The 20,643-nt window shown below is 49.6% G+C and overlaps 1 protein-coding gene across 8 annotated transcripts in view; it reads left to right on the top strand.

Annotated features, from left to right (window-relative positions):
• Rap1gap2 (RAP1 GTPase activating protein 2) overlaps positions 1 to 20,643 on the top strand; it is a 219,296-nt gene that overhangs the window by 18,204 nt on the left and 180,449 nt on the right. For 7 of the 8 annotated variants that reach the window (XM_021225668.2, XM_040749118.1, XM_040749117.1 and 4 more), the window contains one exon: positions 20,516 to 20,551. In XM_021225668.2, the coding sequence (XP_021081327.2) occupies positions 20,516 to 20,551 (36 nt within the window). Of the gene's footprint in view, positions 1 to 14,563; positions 14,675 to 20,515; positions 20,552 to 20,643 lie in introns of those variants that run through there. The other variant, XM_040749120.1, reaches the window with a different exon arrangement.

Raw genomic sequence — 20,643 nt, 5'->3', positions numbered from 1 at the left:
GAGGCCTTCATGACCACCTGCTACTCTTCTCCCAGGGGTCCCCTGAGGAGCTTAAGGGCTGTATTTCAGGGCTGCTCTGTTGGGGAGAGAAACCATTTGCAGTTCCCCTTCCCCCAAGGGTGGCTTCATGGCCATTAACTTATGCTGGCAGATTACACATAAGTGAAGCTCAGGCGGTTCTCTGTGGGGACCCACAGCACTTCTGCAAAGAGAGCCTGGTGTGGGCATTGTTCAGCTCTGACTGTGGTGCTTCCAGTTCAGGCTGGGGGACCATGACTGGTCACCACAGAGCTGGCTGGAGTAGGAGGTGAGGCTTTGCAGTAACACTCTGAGGCATCCAACACACACACTGGCCTGGGACAAGTTAACCTAGTTTTTTTTTAAATCTCAGTTTCCTTATCTAGATATATTTTTTTAAATTTGAGATGAGATTTTGCTGTGTAACCTAGGCTGGTCTTGAACTCAGAATCTTCTTCATTCATGCCTTAGCTGCCCAAGTAGCTCTGAGATTACAGATGGACACCACTGTGCCTGGCTTTGCTGCAAAAAAATTTTTTTGAGGCACTCTTATGTAAGCCAGTCTGGCCTTGAACTTTTAATCCTTCTACTTCCACATCACATACACTGAGGTTACAGGCATACACCACTGTCTCTGGCTCTTTATTGGATTCTGGAGTGTTTGGCTAAGGGCACTACCGATGGAATAGTTCTGAGCAGTTGGGAAGGCAGCAGGACCTGGTGGTTCAGATTCTCATTCACTTCTGTGGAAGTGGAGACCGGACAGACAACCTCTAAAGCCCTTCCTGGTTGTGGGTCTGAGGCTCATGGGTCTTCTGTGCTGATTGGCGCCTCTAGGGCTGTGGCCCAGTTCCCCAGGCCTGAATAGATGTGGTTCACAGTCTGAGAATTGGAGCTAATGACACCCAGGAGGGTGCAGGCGCCCCAAAGTGGGCAGGAGAGGACGAGAGAGCAGTAGCGTGGAAGCAGGTGCTTGAAGGAGGAGCAGAGGGAGGGTGGATGCTGGCGTTTGGAGCCGGCAGATGGCCGTGGGCACTGGTCTGGGCTGTAGTCAGGAAAGGGCAGGGCAGGGGTGGGGGATGCCCAGAGAAATTGAAGAGCAAGACAGAAGATATAGCAGACTGACAGGAGGTATCCACAAATCTGGAGAACAAGGCTGGGGGGGATGAGCTGGCAGCCTTGGTGCATTGAGTTAGAGATGTCTGGGCATAGCACAGGTTAGCCTGACGGTGGTGGGAGAAAGGAAGGACTGGTGAAAGGTACTTGGGGACTTCTAGAGCAAGAGGCAAGCAGGTTTCATGTGTCAGGGTCTGGACCCCTCCAGCCTCTTCACTTTTCTTTCCCCAGGTACTTACTGCCCCTCTTGGGCTATCACACCCTCTTTGGCAGGGGAGGTGCCATCTGCAAACACTTAGGTCCTGTCATGATCTGCTAAAGAAGTTATGGATGTGCCTTAGCCTGGGCCTGTTGCCATGGTACCAGGTGGCCCTCATCGCCCTACCCTCTCCCATCTCCAAGCAACGTGGCACTCCCTCCAGGAGAGGTCATGCTGCATGAGCCTCCTGCTCATTGCACAGACAGCTCGGGCTGGCATTACAAAGGTCACTGCCTCCATCTCTCTGTCTACAGGCAAAGTCACACCCCACAGATTCTGGATAGGTTCAGCAGTCATCTAGAGACAAGCCTGACCTCTACAGTTGAGGGTGGTTTTTGTTCTAATAAGTTTAGCTAGAAAATTGTAATGCCACCACATCCATCTACTCCTCACCTTCTCAGTGCTTTGGTGTCTCTCCAGTGGACAGTTCTCTTTCATGCCTGCTCTCACCTACCATTCGTCCTTTGTTTGGATGTTTGCTATCACTCTTTCAGGCATCCAGATATGGATAAGGGGTTTCCTGCCCTTCTGCTCATGTTGCAAAGCAGCCACAGGGTTTCGAAGCATTGTGGAACACAAAAGCCAGGCTTGCATTCTGAGGCTCCAGCCTATGACAGAGACTGTGCTGACCCCCTCTGTTTTATCCAGGCTCTGCTTCTTGGATTTGCACCTTTCTTCTATGACCAGGCCACCTCTCCTCTCCTCTCCTCTCCTCTCCTCCTCTCCTCTCCTCTCCTCCTCTCCTCTCCTCTCCTCTCCTCTCCTCTCCTCTCCTCTCCTCTCCTCTCCTCTCCTCTCCTCTCCTCTCCTCTCCTCTCCTCTCCTCTCCTCTCCTCTCCTCTCCTCTCCTCTCCTCTCCTCTCCTCTCCTCTCCTCTCCTCTCCTCTCCTCTCCTCTCCTCTCCGGTTTAGATACAGCATAGTCTCCTTCCTGGGTCATGCTGGGCTGGCTGGGATCTACCAGGTCTGGATCAGCAGATGGCATCCCAGGCATGGGTACCTGAAGGACTGGGGTCAGTAGTTGGAAATGAATCAGAGCAGGGAGTGGCAGGCAGACAGGAGGACTGAGTTTTGTGTGTGCGTGCCTGTGTGCATGTGTGCGTGTGTGTGTGTGTGCGCGCGCGTGTGTGTGTGTGTGTGTGTGTGTGTGTGTGTGTGTGTGTGCCAGCGTGCACGCTGGGTTCCACTGTGTGCCCTGGAGGCCTTGCTGTTGGATTAATGTGTAGTCTCTGTGGCTCCTGGCAAGTCTCTGCATGCATTTTGCTTGATTTGGTTTACCTTTGTTTGGATGTGTGAGCTAGGCACCTGCTGGGCGCTCTCCAGGGTCCTGGAGAGTGTGATGGCAGACAATACTTTACCTAGCAGGGTCTCTGCCCTTCCTGCCAGCCTTTCTTGCCTTGCCTCCTTCCACCCCCTGCTGCTTTGGGAAGTTGCTTACCCCTCTTGGGATGTGTGGGTGTCCAATGCCTTTAAGGTGGCGCCTGGAGAGAATGAGAGTCCAACCTCCAGCTCCATCCTCCCTAGCTCTGTGGGGTGGTGGTAGTTGTGAGTTGGGCGTACACGATGGTTGAGGGAATGACTCAGAATGGCTGCAGGGGTAGGTGGAAGGGCCTGAGTTAGCTTCCTTTCCCCTGACCCACTCTAGTTCTTGTCATCTATGCAGCAGGAGGCAGGCTCTCTGACCCTCTGCTCACACTCTTCCCCATTAGCTTTGGTTAGTGTGGTTTTGACAGTGGTCTCTGGCATTGGGCTCCCCACTGGGGCCTTGGGCTACCAACTGGGGTGTTGGTCTCTGCAGAATTCAAACTGTAGCCATTGGAATTTATACAGCTCTTCCTGTGCCGGGTTCTGAGCCATGTGCTCCTCATGTGTTAGCTCATTTACTCCCTGGAACAACCCTTACCTGTGGGGATGACAGTCCTAATAAGGAACATCTCATTGCTGTTTCCTTGTGAAGGTCATTTCTCCAAGGTCACAGCTAGGAAGTGATGGAGCTGGAACCTAAGCCGGGGTTTGTTCTTGAGATGCTCACTTCTCCTTGTCATCTCCTCTCCAGAGAGCCACCCAGGATTACTCCAATGAAACTTACCTCCCTGGTCATCTGGTCTCCTTTGAATAACATCAGTCTACTACCCGTACCTGCCCGCTCACTTTCCGTCCAGTAGCTAGCATGGGCGTGTCAACCTATTCACTCAAATCTTCTCAGAACTAGCAGAGAACCCAGACCACAGCAGGGATTGAAAAACAAACAAACCAACAACAAAACCCAGAAACGGTTCATGAATGAGGGGCTAATGACTGAAGTTAGGTCTGCCTCTGACTTCTGACCTCTGTCTCTAGCCCCTTCCTCTACACTGCCCCTTGCATAGCAGGGCCTGCTGTAGAAAGAGCTCTAGATCCAGCTTGCTTTGTTCAAATTCAGGCTCTGCTGCTCCTCTAGTGATATAATACAGCGTACTAAGCCACCAGAAGCGTGTAGCTTACAACAGTGCTGACATTTATTTTGCACATGAATCTGCAATTTGGACAGGACTCACCAGGGAACACTCATTTCTTTTCTATCTAGTGTCATCTGGGTGATTTAAGGCTTAGGGGTGAATTACCTGCTGGCTCCGTTGCTCATGTCTGGCATTTGATGCTGGCTATTGACTTGGTGTCACACATGGCTTCTATCTTCATGGCTCTTCATGCCCTCTTCTGTGCACTTCTGCATAACATAGTGGCTGGTTGAAGGAGCAAGCACTCCAAGAAAACCCGAGGAAGCATCTCACTTTCCTTATCCAATCTTGGAAGTGATACAGCATGATTTCTGAGGTACAGAGCCACACATTCTACCAAAGCACTTGACCTTGAGAAAGTGACTCTCTGTTCCCCAGTTCCCCCATCAGCTAAGTGGGGACACCGTAGAGCTCTTCTTCCTCTTCCTCTTCCTCTTTCTTTTGAGACAGGGTTTCTCTGTGTAACAGCTCTGGCTGTTATGGAACTCTCTCTGTAGACCAGGATGTACTTGAACTCAGAGATCCCAAGTGCTGGAATTAAAGGCATGAGCCACACTGCTCAGCATGTGTAGAGCCTTCCTAAATGTAGTAGGAAGAGGATAAAGTTGAATGGGAAAGGATTTTTCCTTTTTTTGTGTACATGCATGTTCATGTGTGTACAGGTGCCCAAGGCATGTGAATGTACATGTGTGGAGGGCAGTCGTCAACCTTACCTCATGTTTTGTTCCTTGGGTGTCATCCACCTTAATAGTTTTCCTTGAGACAGGGCCTGGACTCATCAAGTAGGCTAGACTGGCTTGCTGTGGAATCTTTCTCTAGCTCCTCAGCATACACAACCATACATGTCTTTTTTGCTCTCCCTGAAAAACACGGGTTCTGGGGATTGAATTCAGCACTTTACTGAGATATCTCTCCAATTCTTCTCCTCTCTTCTCCCTCCTCTCCTCCTCCTCATCCTTCCTTCTTCCTCCCATATTCTCTTCCTCTACCCCTCCTTCTTCCTTTTCTTCCTCCTCACCATTTCCTCCCTCCCACTCCTCCTTTTCTTCTTTGGAACAAGGTCTTGTGTAAATCTAGGCTGGTCTTGAACTTACTATGTAGCTGAGGATGACCTTGTGCTTCTGATCCTCTTACGTGCCAGGACTACAGACACCCACTACTACTACACGAAGTTTATGTGGTGCTGGGATACGAATTTAGACGTCTGTGCGTGCTAGGCAAGGACTCTACCAACTGAGCTGCCTTCCTGGCCTGGAAAAGGCTTTTTTTCTGCTTCGGTTTGTTTTATCATCCCGAGTTAGCCTTATTTCCTTTTACATGTTGCTGATGGTGACACCATGTGGGTGGGCTCCACATGTTCTTTGGACCTGGGTCTATTGAGCCCCAGACAGCAGCTTCATATTTATGCAAGGAAGTCAAGTGAATGAATCATGAATGTGCTGATTTTAGCTGCAGCCCCCACCTCATTTTAGTGTCTGGGCAAGCTCCCTACCTCTCCTGTTCTAGCCACCTGCCTTCACTGAAGTTCACATTCAACTGCCAGGAAAAGGGCCCTTGTGCATAGACAGGGTTACTTTGAGTAGCTTTGGCTGTACTGGAACTAACTCTGCAGACCAGGCTGACCTTGAACTCACAGAGATCTGCCTGCCTTTGCCTCCTGAGTGCTGGGATTCTAGGTGTGCTACACCACTGTCCAGCCAGGGAGAATCTTGATATTTGTTTAAGTCAAGCTGTTTGGCATCTCACATCCAACACCGCCCTCATTTATGTAAGAGCCTTGCTTGTAAGAATAGCAAAAGAGTTTAAAGAGAAGGCTCTGGTTTGGATTCTGCCATTGCTAGCCAGTAGCCCTGTGGCCATGGGCTTAACTTCTCAACTTTGAGGCTCCTATTCATTATCAGGAAAGTGAATATAGTTGAGAAAAAGATTAAATGGGAAAAAGAAATTTTAGCTTCCTGGGCTCATAGGAATCTCTCAAAAAATGATTTACACTGGCAGGTGTGACTCCACCTTAAGAGGCTGAGGCGGGAGGATCTCAAAGGCAGGCCAGCCTAGGCTGGTTGCATAATGAGATTCCATTTCAAACTTGAAGCAAGCTGGGCCAGGTTATCTACTTGGTGTGGCTGAAAATGGCAGGTTCACTACCAGCCTGGTCAAATTAGCAAGAATCCATATTTTTTTTTCTCTTCAAGACAGGGTTTCTCTGTGTAGCTTTGGATCTGTAGACCAAGCTGACCTCAAACTCACAGAGATCCACCTGCCTCTGCCTCCCAAGTGCTGGGATTAAAGGCGTGCGCCACCAATGCCCGACCTCAAGAACCTTCTTAAAAGAAAAAGTTAAGAAAGAATGAAGGAAAGAAGGAACAGCATTTATTCTTGTTCTTTATACCTGAAAAGGCCCAGGTTGGGGGAGTTGATGTGTTTTCTCCACAGCTACAGTTAGTTAGTGTCAGTGAGGGCCAGACCAGACCACTTGTTCTCACAACTGGTGCTGTTGTTTATGCTTTGCAACACTGACGATTCTCTCCATCCCTCCATCCCCTTTGCCAGAGGCAATATGACTGCTGGCTTAGAAAATGAAATGAGACATCCTGGGCTCTCCTTGCACTACCAAAAACTGTACATAGAGGGCGCAAGCATGTACCTTCTGGCTTATCGTGGTGAGCTGTGTGCCCAGATGCTGTTCCGTGTGAAGAGGGTTGGGAGTGGCTCATCTGGATGGAATGAGCAGATGGAGGGCAACAACCTAGAGGTGTGATCTTCTTTAGTGAGAAGCCCTTCAGGGCAGCCCCTAGTGTCCAAGGTTACTGATAGCCAAAAGGGCCAATGTCACCCAGCATATCTTATGGGATCAGAATCATCAGGGGATGGTCTCCCCACCCCCTTTCTGAATGGCAGATGAGTGTGCCTTTTCCTTTTTGAGGCACGGTATTGTTACATAGTCTAGTTTGGTCTGGAACTTACTATGTACTCCAAACTGGCCTTAGACTCAAGCTTGCAATCCTCCTGCCTCTGTCATAGCTGGTATCATGGACATATGTCACTGTGCCTGGAAATGAGAAAAAATTTAATCAGTCACGGTAGCTGACAGGTCTACAGGCCTATGGGAGGCATGGCCTTGAAGGCTGAGTGTGTGGGATCCCATTTTGAACCCCAGTACCCCTATAAAGAAGGTACTTTTATCTCCACTTTGTTGGTGGAGTGTCTGAGATGCAAACCTTTAAAGGCCAGTTAAGGACCTCCCCTAAGGCATATTACTGACAAGACACAGGGCTGGGGTTTGGACCCAGAGTCCTGGCATCCAATTAATCCTCACACATAGTGCATTTGAAACGAGCATATTCTCTATCATTGAATGACAACTCCAGTCCCTCAACACATCAAAAAACCCAAACTTCAAAGCAATGGGTTTGTCTAATTAAGAGTAAATAAAAGTAAGGTCTCCTAGTGTAAGGAAGTTCAGGGAAGCAGAGGGGGAGAAACTCCTGCCCCATAACCCTCCTTCTGAACTCTCTGAATGAAAGATCCAAGAGTGTGTTGGATTGTGCTCACTTTATTTCCCAATGAAGCTGACCTTGACTTTGCCCATCGTAGTGCAGTATCCTGGTGGCCTTTTGTTTGGCTTGCCTGCACCCTGGTGCCAGGAGGTGCTGTGTTTCTTAAACGCCCCCACCAGGTTTGATACTCACATTGTATCCAGGGTTTCATGAGCATGACCATTATGTGGTAGGGACCTGGAAAGGACAGCTGGGTATTCACCTCTAAGCATGCTTCCTCGGGAGGGACTAGAATAGAAAATAGAGCTCCTAGGTCAAAGGGCGTGCATATTTTGAAAAAAACCTTTCTGTTGAAGTATAATATACTTCCATAGCCGTGTACACAGTTTAAGCCCACACATTGATGAATACCCACCAGTTCAGCATACCCTTATAAAGCCAACATCCAGATCTCAAACCAGGCCATAACTGATGTTTTAGAACTCCTAGTGGCATGCTTTTTCTTTTTTCTCTTTCTTTCTTTCTTTCTTTCTTTCTTTCTTTCTTTCTTTCTTTCTTTCTCTCTCTCTCTCTCTCTCTCTCTCTCTCTCTCTCTCTCTCTCTCTCTCTCTCTCTCTCTCTCTCTCTCTCTCTCTCTCTCTCTCTCTCTCTCTCTCTCTCTCTCTCTCTCTCTCTCTCTCTCTCTCTCTCTCTCTCTCTCTCTCTCTCTCTCTCTCTCTCTCTCTCTCTCTCTCTCTCTCTCTCTCTCTCTCTCTCTCTCTCTCTCTCTCTCTCTTTGTGAGACAGATTCTCATGATGATACTCTGGCTGTCCTAGAATCCCTATGTATACTAAACTGACCTTGAGCACATGGAGATGGAGATTTTGGTATGTTGCCCAGGTTGGCTCTCAAACTCCTGAGTTCAAGCAATCCTCCTGCCTCAGCCTCTCCAGCAGCTGGGATTGTAGGTCTTCACCACCACATCGAGCTTGGCCTCTACATTTTTGAAGAATTTTTATTCATCATGTCAATTTCCTTCTAGAAAACCCATGTTCTGGGCTCCTTTGTATTTCTTGTTTAGGAAGAACAGAGTGGATGGCAGAACCATCTAGAATCAGACACAAGAGACCCTGACCCTTCCTGTTGTCTGTGAAGATAGACTCCCTCTTGGGGAGAGGTAGAAGGGGTACCAGGGTCAGTGGTCAGTTTGAACTCTGAACCTTGAGTTCAATAACTGTATTAACAACAACCTCTCCTTCCTCCTCCTCATTTTTCTTGTAATCTAGTACTCAAGAGATTGAGGCAGGAGGATTGCTGTCAATTCCAGGGAAGTCTGGGCAATAGTGAGAGACCCCGTTTAGAAAAAGCATAGCAAGAACCAGAGAGATGGCTCAGTAGATAAAGCACTTACCGTGGAAGTTTCAGAGTTCCATTCTTAGAACCCATGTGGAAGTTGGGCAGGCATGGTGGCTGTCTATAATTCCAGCACTTGGGAGGCAGAGACAGGCGATCTTTAGGACAAACTGGCTAGCTAAAAATACTAGCCAGAATTGACAAGCTCTGGGTTCAGTGAGAGACCCCAACGTAAGGGAATAAAGTGGAGAGTGATCAAGGAAGATACTTTGGGTTTCCACATGTACATGAAAACATATATATATATATACACATTCATATCAAACACACAATCCCCTGTATACTTAACATTTTCTTCGTAAGTGTGCCAATGGTTTAAGCAACATTAACAACACAACAGCATAGAAGACCGTGTGACAGAGTGTGCACCCTCTATTCCAGTCTCACTCTTTGAAGTAACCACTTATGGTTCCTTCCAGAAATTATCTAGGGATCCATAAAAATTTGTGTAATTACTTGGGCGGGATGGCACAAGCCTTTAATCCCAGCACTTGGGAGGCAGAGGCAGCCATAAGTCTGTTGAGTTCAAGGCCAGTCTGGTCTACAGAGCGAGTTCCAGGACAGCCACGGTTGTTGCAAAGAGAAACTCTGTCTTGAGAAATTTTTTTGCATATATATTTATGCTAATGGGATCCTGTTATACTGAGCTTTTTTAAAAAAACTTTATTTACTTTGTTATTTTGTAACAGGGTTTCATGTAGCCCAGGCTGGCCCCAATCTCACTATGTAGTTGAGGATTCTGTGAAGGTCTGATTCTCCAGCCTTTACCTCCTAAGTGCTGGGATTATCGGCATGCACTTTATCTTATTTTATTATTGTTTTGAGTCAGGGTCTCACTCTGTAACTTGGCTGGCCTTATACTCATAGCTGTCCTTCTGTCTTAGCTTCCCAAGGGATGATATCACAGTCTCACCATGTAGCTCAGGCTGGCCTCAAACTCATGATCCTATTGCTTCTGGTTTATGCAACTAGACCCCAGGACCTGGTGCCTGCTGTGAAATCACTGCTGGCAAACTACGGCAAACTACACGCCCAGCTTCTAAAGTGATGGCTTCTTTTGTTTGTTTTAAAAGCCATTATTATCTGATTGGTAGAAGGGTTGTCTTGTTGTTAATTTAAAATGCTGGTGATGGAATCTGTCACTTTGTAACCCACAGCCCTGCACTGTGGCACTCTCTTGGCAGGTCAGCTGTCCTGAACAGATAGGAGGGAATTGTGCAACCAAACTATGCATGCATTTTGCTCTTGAAGGCCAGTTTTCACAAGTGGCCTCTTGCAGTTGTTTCTGTCATCATCTTGCTTTTTTGAAGTTGTGCAATGGGACATTTGGCTCTGGCCCTGAGAGAGGCATGCAGGGAAGTGACCTGTATTCCCCTAGAGAGCCGCATCTTTCTCTGCCTCTGTCCTTGTCCTCGGCTGGCCTGGGAAGGGAATAGAGGGCTGTCTGATGAGGGGGCCCGAAGCCCCAGAAGAGTAGATAACTTGCTTAAAGTGGAGGAGGGGGGTGAGAGTTGAGCATCCCAGCTTAGCCTGCCACCATCTCATGATGTCTGGGTGGGAGCAACTCTAGGCTGGCCCATTCAGTGCTACTTCTCTTGGGGCATCTGTTTCCTGAACTTTCTGTGGCTGCCCATGCCTGTGCCCTCATTGTTCAGTCCTCACTGGCAACTACAAGGTCTGAGCTGCCCATGCAAGGAGGCTAACTGTCCCTTCCTTTCCTCCTGGAGCCCTGGGGTCACAGTGGAGGGGCTGCTGCTGACAGGTGTCTTGGTTGTCCTCTAGTCCCAGACAGCTTTCTAGTTCCTTCTACCCGAAAGCCTATGGGATGGGTGAGTTAGCTGGAGCTCTCCCCGAAAGCTGGGGCCCTGACAAGTCTTGCACACTAGTATGGTCCTCCGGAAATACCCACAGGCTTCACCAGGGAAGCTGGACCTTGTAACTTGTGACCCAAAGTAGGTACTTGGGTGTGTGTGTAGAGGAGCTGGCCAGGGAGGGATGGTGCCCATCTGGGCAGGTGCTAGGAGGGGCTTTGTACTTGTTTTTTCCCATACCATACATTGCTTTCAAGGCCTTAGACTTCCATTCTGTACAATGGGTACTGAATAAATTCTGCATTCCGGTCTCTTTTTCAGTGACTGGTATTTAGCAGAACCAAGCTAGGTGGTTAGATCAGTGCTGGCTTACAGTGACCTCCCTGAAATGGGTGCTACTCTGACTCTGGCTGTGGCTCATTCTTACCTTATCAAGTCAGTGGAGGTGTGGGAGGGTGCTGGGCTGGAGTGGGTGGGTGGTGGGGGCAGGGAGGCTGGGCAGGCTCACATAGTGCTTCCCTTTTTGCTTGTCTCACAATCCTTCCCAGAGAGCTGGGTGGCCTCCTTCTGCCCACCCCGCAGAAGAGGAACCAAAAGGGCAGAGTAAGTGGGGGCAGGAAGCTGAAAGGGCCTGGGGCAGGGGGTGGAGTCATGGTAGGTGGTAATTGTAATGGTTCCCATAGCAGGGTAGGACCCTGTGCCAAGCATTTCCGTTCATCCATAGCACGGTGAGGTTGGTAGCATCCTTCCTGTGTGACAGAGAAGACAACTGAGACCAGAGAGGTTAAGTAAGTTGGGTGAGGTCACCCATCTTCAGAGCTTGAGGGGCCAGTGCACATGGGTCTGGAATGGCTCTTATCTGCCTCCAGGGCTCAGGTACTGAAATGAAGAGTCACCTAGGAGCGTCCCTCTGTCTGTCTGGGTTCTTATCCTGGGGGCTGATGGGACTTTAGGTTCTTTTAGCCTCTCCATTGCTCCTGGATTCAGATGTCCTTGAGGAATCCAGGATGCTCCATGCCCCCTCCCAACCAATGCCCCAGGCTGCCGTTGCTTCTTGGTGGATGTCTATCAATGCTCTTTGTGACTGCTAAGAGTGGGGAACTCGATGGGCGGTGGTGGCGCACGCCTTTAATCCCAGTACTCGGGAGGCAGAGGCAGGCGGATCTCTGTTGAGTTCGAGGCCGGGCTGGACCAAAAGCCTCCAAAACAATACAGAGAAATCCTGTCTCATAAAACCAAAAAAAAAAAAAAAAAAAAAAAAAAAAAAGAGTGGGGAACTCAGGAGACAGAGATTAGACTAGCCTCAAGCCTGAAATCTACCCTTTGCTGCCTTAATACTCTGCAGTTGTTTGGGCCTGGGCCTGTGTCCTTCTTGACTCTGGAACACTTGATATAGGTGTTCTCAAACCGTTCTGTCTCCATGGACCGGGAGGCCTAGTATAAGAACATCTGTCGACTGTGTCTTCCCCAGCAGAGGTGTGATAGGCAGTGTTCACACATGGTCCATGTGGGTGGTGGGGTGTGCCCAAGTCTGGTGCAACTGTCACACCACCTCTCTTTAACACACATGAAAGCATACCAATGTGCGCTCCTGAGACAACCTCACCTTCAGCTCCTGCTGACAGAGAAAAGGTGAAAAGTTTGGAGAAGGTATTCTGCTCTTAGTAGACTCATGTGATACCCAACCCCAGCCTCCCCTGGGAACTGCCTGGCTCACCCTAGAGCTTCTGTACCCAGTGAGGCTGCTTGGCTGACTGGAGGAAGTCTCAGATGTGGCTGTGGAAGCTGGGCTGTTTGTTGTCTTGCTTATCAAGCTTTTTCTTAGGACTTTCTCAGTGGTGAGACAGGAAGAAAGAGGAGAGACGAAAGATCTGGTTCATCCTGGGCCATTGGCTTCTGATGCAGCTAGACAGGAAGCTCAGATGATGCTCTTAAAACTTGATTCCTGGGCTGAGGAGATGCCTTGCAAGTATTGGAAACCGAGCTCAGTTTCTAGCACAGGCAATATGTGCTTGTAAAAAGCCAGGCATGATAATGTGCACTTGTAATCCCAGCCCTATAGGAGACAGATGGGGGAATACTTGGGGATCTCTGGCCAGCAAGCTTAGCATGATTGGTGAGCGCCCGGCCAATGAGAGACCCTGTTTCACAGGAGCAGATGAACAACAGCATTTCTGAGGATGATACCTAAGACCACCCTCTGGCCTCCACAGGCACATGCCCACTCACTCATGTGCTTACATGTGTACATACTTGTGCGTGCTGTCAGACACACACACACACACACACACACACACACACACACACACACACACACACACACTGAGGAATGAGAAAACAAACTTGATCTGTCTGTCTGTTTTCTCTGCTGTCTTCCTGCAGGTTGGCCTCAGTCTCCTCTGCTCTTCACGGTCCTAGCCTTCTATCCTGTGGTTTAGGACACGGTGCAGAGAGCATTGAAGGCATCTGTGGATTGGGTTTCAGGGTCTGCTTGGGTCTTCTGAGATTATTGCTGGGGCCAGTAGAGTAGATGCTTGAGTTGCCCACACCCAATTAGCCCCTGACTGTTGGGCTAATTGAGTACACATATATTTCTATCTGAGGGGGGTTAAAGGGAAACAGGGCAGGCAGAGGATCCAGGGTGTCTTTGGGACATATTGGGAATCTCCTGGGTGTGGACTGGATGCAGGGATGAGCTGCAGGAGCTGCTTGCAGGATCAAGTACCCTGTGGGAAACCTGCCAGTTCAGTGAGGTCTGAACTAACGTAGGCTGAACCTTCCTCTCTGGGGTACAAGTGAGCATGAGGTACAGCCTGAATCAAGAACATTCAGGTTTCTGCTGGGAGCCATAGTGATCTTTGGAGAGGCAGCAAGCTCTGTGGAGAAGGGGCCAAAGGTCACTGGAGGCAACTAGAGAAGCTTCCTGTCCTTCTTCATTGTTTGTCTCTCAGGGCCACCCAACCTGTTGTCTCTGTAGTATCTGTGATCAAAGGGTCTGTTATCAGAGAACATCACCGTGTCAGCACTGGTGTGTTTGAGGACTATGCTGGGAAGATGAACTTGCTTGCACACAAAGGCTGCCCCCCTCCTGTCCCTATCCCCAGAAATCAGGGAAGAACTCCCAGCTTGATCTAGACCCTCAAGCAGGTCAAGAAATGCAGTTCAGAGCCCATGCATGTGGATGCGCGTGTGTACATGTGATGACATATTCCAGGTATTCTGAGTGTAGGGAAGCGAATGCTCCCATGTACACATGAACACCGTCTGCATTCATTCATGTTCATGTGTCTAGATAGGCATCTATAGGTAAACTAGAGGTGTTCACTTATCTCTGTAAAAGTCTGGGTTAAAATTTACATGCAAATGTGTAATAGCATGCGCCCACTGATTTATATGTGAGCATACTCACGCTGGAGTAGACATGTGTGTCCTTGGCATATATATGCACATGTGTGTTTGCACCTGCCCGTGTGAGCTTGCTTTGTGCCCATGTGTGTGGATGTATAGCTATGTCTATGTGTACTGATGTGTGCATTTATCTGTGTGTGGCGTTTTTATGACTGTGTGCTGAGCATCAAGGAGCAGCAAGTTCTCTGTCTCAGGCACCTTGGAGCTTTTGTGAAGGGTCCCAGTCTTTTGAGGCTTCCAGTTGGATTTCTCCTTCCCTCCCAGGCAAGGCTATGGGAATTTTTGGTTTTCCTTTGATTTCCAGGAAGCTGCTGTGTGGAGCCAGCTGCCAAATGGGGCTGTGGTGCAATCTGCTGGCTGAGCCCCTTCCGGAGCTGTGGGTTCCTCTGGGTGTGGAGAAGCTGCCCTTTGTGACCTCCCTGCCTACTGTGGTGCCTCCTGGAGTGCAGGACACACCTCTAGGCCCTGCAGCCTCACCCACCGGAAGCTCAACTTGGGGGACAGGCGAGGAGGGAGGTGCCCTGCCTGGCGCCCCACCCTACACTGTGGCTGTCACCCTGCCTCTTCTCAGCTCTTTTTCTAGCAACCCCCCAGGGACTTCTCTGGGACCTGGGACTGCACTGCTGCAACCATGTTTCGCAGGAAGCGCAGCGTCTCCTTTGGGGGCTTTGGATGGTGGGTGACAGAAGGGCCACGGCTAACCTAAGAGTGGACTTGGAGGGTGGGTCTTGTTGGGTGGCTAGGCTGCAGGGCTCATGTTGTGCCTGAGACCTGGGTCTGTAGGGAGGGCTTTCAGATGCCATGTAGACTTGGAGGATCCCAAGGGGCCATCGGAGGCCAGGTTCTGCCTCATTGTCAGAAGCAAGGTCTGCAAGAGATCCAGAAGGTCAGGGTAGCTGCCAGTGTGGGTGTGAGTGTGAGACCGCAGTGGAGTGTGTATGCCTGTGATAGTGTGTGCTCCTATATGTGTGTACATACCTGTGGCCATTCATGTGTGTGTGTGTGTGTGTGTGTGTGTGTGTGTGTGTGTGTGTGTGATGTGGCTATAATCTGAGTCTGTGTGTAGTATTGCCCGACTGGACAGATGTGCCTTTGAGTGTGACCACGTGTGTTCTGTTTCAGAGTGAGTACCTACTTGCTCCTCTGGTGTTCTGTATCCACGTTTGCTCCTCTGGGCTGTTGTGACTCTATGACAGGAGACCTCAGGGCTGCCGCCTCTCTAGGGGTGAGTGGTGAGAGGAGGGGCAGACCTGTCGTCAAGTTTGCTGTTCTTTCTGACTCTCTCTTGCTCCACTCAGCCCTGCATCCAGCCCTTAGCTTATCCTCTCAGCGAGTTTTTGCCGCTGAGCTTCTGTCTGCCTTCCCAGAGGCTGAAGGGTGGCCTGAAGTCAAAAGCTGCGCTCCCCATACCAGCTGCATGCAGCTCAGCTAGCTGCATTAGGCCCAGTGGCTTCCCTTGTCAGTTTCTGTTCAGCTGCTGGGCCCAGGGAACTGTTACACTGAGGGAGGATGTCTGGGGTCCTGGCTGGAATGATGGCTGGCAGGAGGGGTGGTGGCAGGAAGCTTGGGGAGACAGAAGGGGTATGAGGAGACGGCTTTGTTTCTCTGGTCAGTAACTGGCTCCTGGCTTGCTGTTTCCTTCCCTCTTCTTGAGAGCACTTTGTCATCCATTCTCTTTCAGGAAGGGATTCTGGGCACTGTGTTTGGCAGCCGGGACAGTGAAGATAAGAGGGCGTTAGGGTGGCAGTGTGATGCCTGCACACAGGCCATGCCCAGTGCTGGGGGAAGGACTGTTGTCCTGATGGTGGGACTGGGTTTGACTCACACAGTCTGTTTCCTGCTCTGGGAGGGATGTGTGAAGCTGGGCTGGGATCCCTGCTGGCCAGGGCTTAGATAGTGGGATCTTGTTTTCCCAGATCTGCAGTGAAGCATGGCACGTGCAGAGGGCCTGCCATCAGAAAGCTTACTTTGCAAGACTTAGTCTGTGTTTTAATTCATCCTGTGTGTGTGTGTGTGTGTGTGTGTGTGTGTGTGTATGTGCGCAGGTACAACATGTGTATGAGTGAACATATATGTAGAGATTAAAAAGACACCTTCAGGTGTCATTCTTTAAGCACTGTTCACCATTTATTTGTTAATCTGTTTATCCATTTCTAAAGTTTCCCGTCTATGAGTCCTCTCCACAGAGACGTGTGCCACCATGGCAAGCGAAGCCACCACTCTGCTCCTTTAGCCATTGTCCACTCTCCTGTTCCCTTTTGTGCTGGCGCCAGCCCTGGCCCTTGCAGTCTCCGGACCTTCTCCATTTTGCTCTCACACCTCCTTCCCTGCTTTCCTGAGTGCCTTTCCTCCTCAGGCGGGCTGTGTCTTGCAAGTCTCTGTCTGGTCTCACTTTTCTTTAATCCAGGGAATCACGAGTCCTGCCGAAGTCAGTTGTCTCACCACCACCCAAATGGGTTCTGAATCCAAATACAAAGAAGACATCTGGTGCCGTCTTGTATGTTTTGGCTGGTTTCCCCCAGATTCTGACTTAGGCACTGCTGCCTTCCTAGGGTGGAGTAGATAGTTGGTCACGAGTTTCCTGGTCTGGGGTAGGTTCTCTGTCTTTCGTGGTGGTGGTTCAAGCAGCCAAGCAGAAGAGCCCACTCCTCTGTTTATGTTTGAGACAGGGTCTCTCATTGGAATGGTCTTCACTGATTAACCTAGACTGGCTGGCCAGAGAGCCCTGCACTTCTCCCATCTCTACCTGCCCTGGCCTTAATAGTGCGTGCACCCACCTTGGCTTTTTAAAAATGTGCCTTCTGGGGACTTATTAGTTTTTTCTTAAGATTTATTTATTTTTATGTGCATTGGTGTTTTGCCTTCATGTATGTCTGTGTGAGGGTGCCAGATCCCCTGGAACTGGAGTTACAGACAATTGTGAGCTGCCGTGTGGGTGCTGGGAATTGAACTGGGGCCCTTTGGAAGAACTGCCAGTGCTGTTAACTGTTGAGCCATCTCTCCAGCCCCATGGGGCATTAATTAAGGTCAAACTTGCAAAGCAGGCACTTTATTGACTGAAATTTCTTCACAGCCCTTAGCATTTTTACTTATTTTTTGATCCAGCCCCAATTAGAAGGACTGTGGTCTAGAGCCTCCAAGGAAAACTGACTGATGGTTTAAACCTGGTCAGGTGAGGTAGAGGACTCCAATGTGTCAAAGAAAGCGGTGGGGAGAGTGACCTAGTATGTCCACGGGACTCTATGTGCTAGCCACATTGTCCACTAAACTGGGTTCTGGGATGACAAGCCACCCTCTGTCTTACTCACCGTGGGAGAAGGACCCCTGGGACATCAGACATGCTCAGCAGATGCTAGTGGACAAACTGGGCTGTTTCAGATACAGTGATGGGTTGATGCCTGCTAAGACTGTAGGACTGTTTGTAGGGTGGAAGTTGGGAAAGAGGGCTGGATTGCAGTGTAGCAATCATTTGGGCAAATCTGTCAGCTAGGATTCTCAGATGATCGGGGCTACAGAATCCTGGAGCCCAGGTCCTCCCAGACAGTGAAGATGATCTCAGATGGAGTTTCAAAAGCTCCATTGTTGTCAAGGTAGAGAGTCGGTGGTATCGAGGCAGGCATGGTGAAGTGAGTGGGATGCTTTTGGGGAGAGAGGAGCTGGGGTTCTTGGCTTCCTGAAGGAGACAACCCCAACCCCATAGCCCTGCCAAACCACAAGTTCCCAGGGCCACCCTCTAGCATGGGAACCCTGGTGGGCAGGCTGCTGGGCTGGAGAGATGTGGGCTCAGGGACTGGCAAGGTCTGCTGTGGTGAGGAGTCCCATCCGACCAGGCAGAGGTTGGGAGGACACACGTGAGGACAGGACTTAGAGTTGCCTCTACCTCATCTACTGGGGAGCTCTGAGATCATACAGTTTTCCTGCGTCTCTCTGGGTCTCACTGTCCCCATGTGTCAATTGGGACCTCCTGCCATAGCACAGGACTGGTAGAAGCATAAGGGAGTCCTTGAGAAGATGTAGGAGGATATATGGTCTTGCGGTCATGGGTTACCATTGGGTAGCTCTGGCAGAGAGCATGCTAGCAGAGTGAGGGGTTCTGACTACTGGATAAATATGGGGCTCCCTTGGGTTCAATAGGAGGGTCTGCCTTCAGGATGGAAACCTAAGGAAAAAGCCTGGGTAAGGCCTGAGGAAGAGCTTGAGAAGGACATAGGCCACATGCCCTGGGTGTGACTGGCTCTGCTGTTAGGACTGAGATGGGTGGTGCTGGAGGAGTATCAGAGAGAGGGGATCCTGTTCTCCACTGGGGGCTCTAACACAGCTCAGCTTAATGTCAACTGGGGATGTCTGGGCAGTCATGCCCTTGCCATGTAGACCCCTCTCCTTTCTGCTCCCTTTTTCCTGACAGTCTGCCTATGGGAGGGAACTGAGCTGGCTGGCCGGGGCCTGAATGAACTTTCGGGGTGCCAAGCATCGGGGTGGTGAGCTAAGTGACATTGATGGCAATAACACTGATGGTGGTGGAGACACAGTGATGGTGACACCCAGGTGACAGTGACAGTGACGGCGATGCTTAGTTGACACTGGTAATGATTGATGGTGGTGGCACTGAAGGTGGTGGTGGCTCTAGGTATTGATGATGACACAGGTGAAGACTGGTCATGATGGTGGCATGGTGATAATGCTGCTGTCAGTGATGGTTACAATACTGATTGTGGGGGTGACATGGGCGACGATGACACTATTAGTGGTAGTGGTGGTGGTGCCATTGGTGTGATAGTGACATGGGAAGCAATGACACTGCCAGTGATGGTGATGACACTGGTTGTCATGGGGACACAGGTGTTGATGGCGTTGCTAATAATGGTGATGATGACACTAGTAGTGAATGGAGTTGCTCTTGCTATGGTGGTTGGGATGTTGACGGCTGTTAGTGATGGTGGTGACACTGGTATGATGGTCTGTGTGACGACACTATTAGCGATAATGGTGACACTGGTGGTGATGTGACAGTGGATAGTGATGACACGGTTAGTGATGGTGGTGACACTGGCTGTGAGAGTGACCAGGTGGCGATGACTATTAGTGATGGTGGTGGCACTAGTCACAATGGTGCATGGATGAAATGACCTGTAATCAATAAAAGACAGGGAGAACACTGCCCACCGTTTCTCTGATGGGGAGAGGAGCCTCCCTTTCCAGCCATAAGGGCTGGCATATGTGGGGTAAAAATAGAGCCTCACGCACTGTCTCCTTTGCCAGAGAAGGTGGTGCAGGCAGGGGTGGGAGCGCTGCTGTGTGCCTGCAGCAAATGCGCTCTTCCCTGCTCCAGTTTGAACCAACCTGCCTCTCCTTGGAGTCTGCTGATGGCTTCTGTCCCAGGGGTGGGACTTGCCTGATGGACGGACGAGCATCTCAGGGAGCAGGAGGTGTTTGTATCTCCTGTGGCATATACAGAATGTTGAAGGCTCCAGAGCAATGTTTCTCAACCTTTGGCAAATATCTGTCTCCAAAAATAGTTGCATTACAATTCGTAACAGTAGCAAAATTATAGTTATGAAATATCAACAAAAATAATGTTATGGCTGAGGGGGTGGCTCACCACAACATAAGAAACTATTAAATGGTCACAGCGTTAGGAAGGTTGAGAACCACTGCTCTAGAGTCGGACCTGGCCAGAGAGTTCACCCCTATGAAGCCCAGTTTCAATCTCTGAAATGCTGAGGGTCCTAGCTCCTTTCAGTTTCAGTTTCATTTCTGCTGCTGTGACAAAAACCTGACAAAAGCCACTTTAGGGGAGAAAGGCAAGGCAGGAACTTTAAGACAAGCCTGCTTGCTAGTGCACACAGTATTATCTCTGACCAAGGAGTTCATCTTACAGCCAAGAAGCATAGTTGGAACCGTGGAGGATGCTGCTGGCTGGCAGCCTTAGGCGTGTGTGTGTGTGTGTGTGTGTGTGTGTGTGTGTGTGTAAAGTTGTTTTAACTCTTCTTTTGTTTATTGTTAATTATACGTATGTGCCTGTGTGGGGGTATGTGTATATGAAAGTGGGTGCTCACAGAGGCTAGGAGGTACAGGTTGTGAGCCCCGTAATATGGGTGCTGGGAATTGAACTTGGGTCCTCTGGAAGAACAATGCGTGTGTTTAACTGCTGAGCTAGCTTTCCGGTCCTCAGCTAACTTTCTTATACAGTTCAGGACTACCTACTTAGGGCTGGAACCTTCTACATCAATTATCAGTCAAGACAATCTCCCACAGACATGCTCTGATCACAGGCCACTCTGATCTAGGTAATTTCTCAACTGAGATTCTCTTTCTAGATAGCTTTCAGTTGTGTTACGTTGACAGTTAAAGTCACCTAGGAAAGCTTCCCATAGGGAAGCTCAACCCTTGTGGAACTCAGATTTCTGTTCCTGGACTGGAGGAAAAACTGCCTTGTGGCAGCTTTCCCTGTAGGACAGATGTAGTATGGACCCCGTATCCCCACTCTGACTAAAGCCCTTGCTTTTCTCTTTGCAGGATCGACAAGACCATGCTGGCCGGTCTGAAGGTCAAGTGAGTAGTCCTTTCCAATTCTTTAGAGATCAGAAATGGCAAAGACTGGAGTCCTTGTTATGAAGTAACAAATCCCTGCATCCTGGGACTTG

The sequence above is a fragment of the Mesocricetus auratus genome, unplaced genomic scaffold (genome assembly GCF_017639785.1).
Source record: "Mesocricetus auratus isolate SY011 unplaced genomic scaffold, BCM_Maur_2.0 Super-Scaffold_100007, whole genome shotgun sequence".
Classification (NCBI taxonomy): Eukaryota; Metazoa; Chordata; class Mammalia; order Rodentia; family Cricetidae; genus Mesocricetus; species Mesocricetus auratus.
Note: the sequence above shows the minus strand (reverse complement) of the source record. Positions and strands in the feature narration are given on the sequence as shown.